General features: G+C 43.4%; 1 protein-coding gene across 13 annotated transcripts in view; it reads right to left on the bottom strand.

Moving 5' to 3' along the window:
* The window catches only part of ACBD5 (acyl-CoA binding domain containing 5), a 50,764-nt gene that overhangs the window by 13,928 nt on the left and 31,412 nt on the right, over positions 1 to 5,424 (bottom strand). For all 13 annotated transcript variants that reach the window (XM_017853015.1, XM_017853017.1, XM_017853018.1 and 10 more), the window contains 2 exons: positions 3,333 to 3,600; positions 773 to 972 (listed from right to left, as the gene is read on the bottom strand). In XM_017853015.1, the coding sequence (XP_017708504.1) occupies positions 773 to 972; positions 3,333 to 3,600 (468 nt within the window). The remainder of the gene's footprint in view (positions 1 to 772; positions 973 to 3,332; positions 3,601 to 5,424) is intronic.

Here is a 5,424-nt window from a genome sequence, read left to right as displayed (position 1 = left end):
TTGAGACAGAGTCTCACTCTCTCACCCAGGCTGGAATACAGTGGTGCGATCTCGGCTCACGCAACCTCTGCTTCCCGGGTTCACGGCATGCTCCTGCCTCAGCCTCCTAAGTACCTGGGATCACAGGCATGCAACACCATACCTGGCTAACTTTTGTATTTTTAGTAGAGACAGAATTTCACCATGTTGGCCAGTCTGGTCTCAAACTCCTGAACTCAGGTGATCCTCCCAAAGTGTTGGGATTACAAGTGTCAGCCACCATGCCCAGCCATTTTTCTATTATTTTAAGCAGTAATTAGTTTCTTGGTCAGTCTTTTCTTTTTTTTTTTTGAGACGGAGTCTCACTCTGTCACCCGGGCTGGAGTGCAGTGGCCGGTTCTCAGCTCACTGCAAGCTCCGCCTCCCGGGTTTATGCCATTCTCCTGCCTCAGCCTCCGAGTAGCTGGGACTACAGGTGCCCGCCACCTCGCTCGGCTAGTTTTTTGTATTTTTTAGTAGAGGCGGGGTTTCACCGTGTTAGCCAGGATGGTCTCGATCTCCTGACCTCGTGATCCGCCCGTCTCGGCCTCCCAAAGTGCTGGGATTACAGGCTTGAGCCACCGCGCCCAGCCGGTCAGTCTTTTCTTAAACAATATTTTCAAAACTAAGTTCTTTCTATTTTCTAAAAAAATCAGTAAAATACATTAATTTATGTAAATATGATCAACAGAGATTTCACATTGCTTTCCAGAATCAATAAGCAGAAGAAGGTATGACACATTTGGAAGTTTACCTGCAAAGCAGTCAGCATTTCCAGTTTCTGCAGTCTCTGAAGGACATTCTGCATGTCCTCCTGCAGTCTCATCAGCACGAGGGCGATCTGCTCATTGAGGCTGCCTCGGGACCCTCTGTCAGAGCCCCAGCGCTCCCCATCACCTCCACTTCCCACCTGCCGGCCCTTGGTTCCTTCGCTCAGGTGTTGCATCCTATGTCCTATTTTAAGAGGCAAAAATAAGCTTGTTTTAATTCTTATACAAGTAGAAACTGTGTTTTATTCATTTTCCTGTAATTTCTTTTAGATCTAAATCTCCAAAGTGTGGCCGGGAGCAGTGGCTCACACCTGTAATCCCAGCACTTTGGGAGGCCAAGGCGGGTGGATCACCTGAGGTCAGGAGTTCAAGACCAGCCTGGCCAACATGGTGAAACCCTGTCTCTACCAAAAATATAAAAATTAGCCAGGTGTGGTGGCATGCGACTGTAATCCCAGGTACTTGGGAGGCTGAGGCAGGAGAATCATTCAAATCCTGGAGGCGGTGGTTGCAGTGAGCCGAGATCACGCCACTGCACTCCAGTCTGGGCGACAGAGTGATATTCCATCTCAAAAAAATAAAAAAAAAAACTTCCAAAGTGAAGTAGAAGCAATCGGGAAGTACATAAAATAAACTGCTGAGATCAAAGGAATTGATTTGTAAACTTCTATTCATATTGATATATTCTAAAATTTTTTGCTAAGGTTCTATAATATACACAATATACTAATACATTATGCAAATAATTCAGAAATAATACACACATTTGGAGTGCATGCTCAAACATTCTTTACTAATAAGGTAACCAGACTGAAAAAATTCAAAGACTTTTTTTTTTTTTAAATAGAGATGAGGTCTCCCCATGTTACCCAGATTGGTCTCGAACGCTTGGGTTCAAGCAATCCACCTGCTCCAGCCTCCCAAACTGCTGGGATTATAGGCATGAGCCACCACTCCTGGCCCTGAAGACTACTTCTTTCGAGTATTAAAAGTTACAATAAAGAGCTACTTTTGCCTTTTTGGTCTTTTTTTTTTTGTTTCATTACATCATAAATCTCCAAAGGTATCTGCTTGTTTTTGAGACAGAGTCTCACCCTGTTGCCCAGGCTGGAGTGCAATGGCTCACTGCAACCTCCGCCTCCCAGGTTCAGCCGATTCTCCTGCCTCAGCCTCCCAAGCAACTGGAATTACAGGTGCATGCCACCTATGCCTGGTTAATTTTTGTATTTTTAGTAGAGATGGAGTTTCACTTTGTTGGCCAGGCTGGTCTCGAACTCCTAACCTCAAGTGATCTGCCTGCCTCGGCCTCCCAAAGTGCTGGGATTACAGAAGTGAGCCACCATGCCCAGACATCCAAAGGATTTTAAATGTGTTCTTCTTATTCTAAATTGTGTGTTCCTTATAGAAATCTCACTACTATTAAGATTTTGTTATATAGCCATCCATTCTTTTCTCTGGGCATATATTTGCAAAATTGGCACTATCCCCTTATACATTGATTTTTATGTCCTAGTTTTAAAATCATATTATGAACACTTATCTGCATCATTAAATTTTATTCCAAAAACACTTAAATGGTTACATAAATTCCCTAGTTAGGTTATGAAATAATTCACTCAACCATTCTCCACTTTTGGATAGGTAGGATGAGTTCAAATTTTTTCTGTTACAAATAAAATTGCAATGAATGGTTTTGTATGTAAATCCTCGTCCAAATTTCCCCTGATCTCTTTAGGACAGATTCCAAAAAGAATCATTACTGGATTAAAGGATAACAACTGGGTCAAGGTTCCCAAGCTATTTTTCAGAAGGCTGAAACAGTGTTACATTGCAGACTATAAAAGGTACTATTGCGTTACCCTACCCTTGCAGGAATGGAATATTACAAAATTTTACATTTGCTAATATAATGGGCAAGTTTTGTTTTGAATAATAAACAGGAAATTGTCTAGCTCATTGCCCTTTAGCATCCTGGACCTCCACTGCAGCAGAATTCCCATAGCTGAACCTGCATCAAGCATTGTCGGGGATTAAAAGGGAAACCGAATTACAGCTATTTGCCAAGTTAAACCCCAAAATGGGCATGCCTGATGCTGTTTTCAAGACTTCTATCTTGAAAAATCTATCAAGGAGGTAAATTTTGAGATCAGTCTGGGCAACATAGTGAGATGCTCATCGCTACAAAAAAAACTTTTTCAATTAGTCAGGTGGCCGGGCACAGCTCACGCCAGTAATCCCAGCACTTTGGGTGGCCAAGGTGGATGGATCACCTGAGATCAGTTCGAGACCAGCCTGGCCAACATGGTGAAACCCCATCTCTACTAAAAATACAAAAATTAGCCAGGCGTGGTGGTGGGTGCCTATAATCCCAGCTACTCGGGAGGCTGAGGCAGAAGAATCACTTGAACCCGGGAGGCAGAGATTGCAGTGAGCCAAGATTGCGCCACTGCACTCCAGCCTTGGTGACAGAGCACGAGATTCCATCTCAAAAATAAATAAGAAAATCAGTAAAGATAGTGAGGGAAGAAAAAAGGTAATCCACACCTCTTCCTCTTCTGACATTAGAGAATTCGTCACTTTCTCCACCTCGCTTCTCCCGGTGTGGCGCCCCACTGTTATTCCTGCCATCTTCTCCTCCATGCTTGACTTCACCTTTTCCTTCAACTGCAACCACCTGCATATTCCCAATGTTGCCATTTCCAGGAGGTACTTGAACATCTTCATGAAATCCAGAATTTTCCACAGGTTGAGTGGAATGACCACCCAAGTAATACTGAAATGGTCCATTGTTGGACGTAAAGCTGTCTGAAGACTACAAATTTAAAATGACACTTAGTTAAAAACTAGAAACATGAATTATACACCACAAAGTTTTTACAGCAATAGGAGAAATACTGTTTTCCTAAAATTTTCTTTCATGTCATTATTGGAAATATTTTTTAACTAAAAAATGTCTTTAGTTCATATGTTGCTTCCTACCTGAAGGGAAGAAATGGGACAAGAATGATTTGTCCACGAACAGAGTCAAGAAGCCTGGGCAGTGAATTGTTTTTTTGTTGTTGTTTGTTTTTGAGACAGAGTCTCACTCTGTTACCAGGCTGGAGTTCAATGGCACGATCTCGGCTCACTGCAACCTCCACCTCCCGGGTTCAAGCGATTCTCCTGCCTCAGCCTCCCAAGTACTGGGATTACAGGCATGCACTGCCACGCCCGGTTAATTTTTGTATTTTTAGTAAAGATGGGGTTTCACCATGTTGGCCAGAATGGTCCCAATCTCCTGACCTCATGATCCATCCACCTTGGCCTCCCAAAGTGCTGGGATTACAGGAGTGAGACACCATGCCTGGCCAGTGAATTGCTTTTGTGAGTCTGTTATTAAAGAAATATCTAAATTTCTATGCTTACCTTATGCTTAGAGATTACTGCCTAAAATTTTTTTTTTTGAGATGAAGTCTTGCACTGTCACCCAGGCTGGAGTGCAGGGGAGCGATCTCGGCTCACTGCAAGCCCCGCCTCCCGGGTTCACGCCAGTCTCCTGCCTCGGCCTCCCGAGTAGATGGGACTACAGGTGCCCGCCAACACGCCCAACTACTTTTTTTCTTTTTTGTATTTTTAGTAGAGACGGAGTCTCACCGTGTTAAGCCAGGATGGTCTTGATCTCCTGACCTTGTGATCTGTCCGCCTCATCCTCCCAAAGTGCTGGGATTATAGGCGTGAGCCACGACACCTGGTCCTAAATATTTTTTTTTTAAGTCAAAGCAAGTTTATTAAGAAAGTAAAGGAATAAAGAATGACTACTGTGTGGGCAGAGCCTAAATATGTTTTTAAAAGAACCCACCTAAGACTTTGGTGGATGACAACCTATCATTAACTGGACTTGGTGAAGGTGGTGAACAGGTGAGTATCTTATCTAAGGTTTCCTTCAGGAAGGGACATCTGAGTTAGGATATAAAAGGTATATAAGAGTCCTCAGTGAAGAGGGAGGATGTACGAGTGGGGGTGGGGGTGGGAAGGGACTTGACACATTAGAGAAACAGAGAGATGGCCAGGGTGGGTGGTGAGCAATGACCAAATAGGAGAGTGGTGTTAACAGAGGCCAGCAAGGGGCCAGGCACAGTGGCTCACACCTGTAATCTCAGCACTTTGGGAGGCCGAGGTGGGCAGATCACTTGAGGCCACGAGTATAGGACCAGCCTGGCCAACATGGCGAGACCCTATCTTTACTAAAAATACAAATATTAGCCAGGCAGGGTAGCACATGCCTATAGTCCCAGCTACTTGGAAGGCTGAGGCACAAGAATCACTTGAACCCAGGAGACAGAAGTTGCAGTGAGCCCAGATTGTGCCACTGTACTCCAGAAGGCAGGTCAGACAGCCCCTTGAGCTTTAATCCATTAACTGATTGAGAGAGAAAACAGGAACAAACCTATAATTTAGCAGCCAGATATTTACTGAAATTAATATCTATCTGGTCCCTTTCATCAATCTTCCCCAAACATCTCTTTTTTAAAAGAAAAAATAAAAGGGAATCTGGGTTTTTCATCATTTTCATTTTTTACTAATTTCACTCATTCTCAGTTTGGGTTCCTTATCATTATTCTTCCAATCTATGCTGCTTTTTTTTTTTTTTTTTTTT

This window comes from Rhinopithecus bieti, unplaced genomic scaffold (assembly GCF_001698545.2).
Source record: "Rhinopithecus bieti isolate Rb0 unplaced genomic scaffold, ASM169854v2 scaffold_35615, whole genome shotgun sequence".
Lineage (NCBI taxonomy): Eukaryota > Metazoa > Chordata > Mammalia > Primates > Cercopithecidae > Rhinopithecus > Rhinopithecus bieti.
Note: the sequence above shows the minus strand (reverse complement) of the source record. Positions and strands in the feature narration are given on the sequence as shown.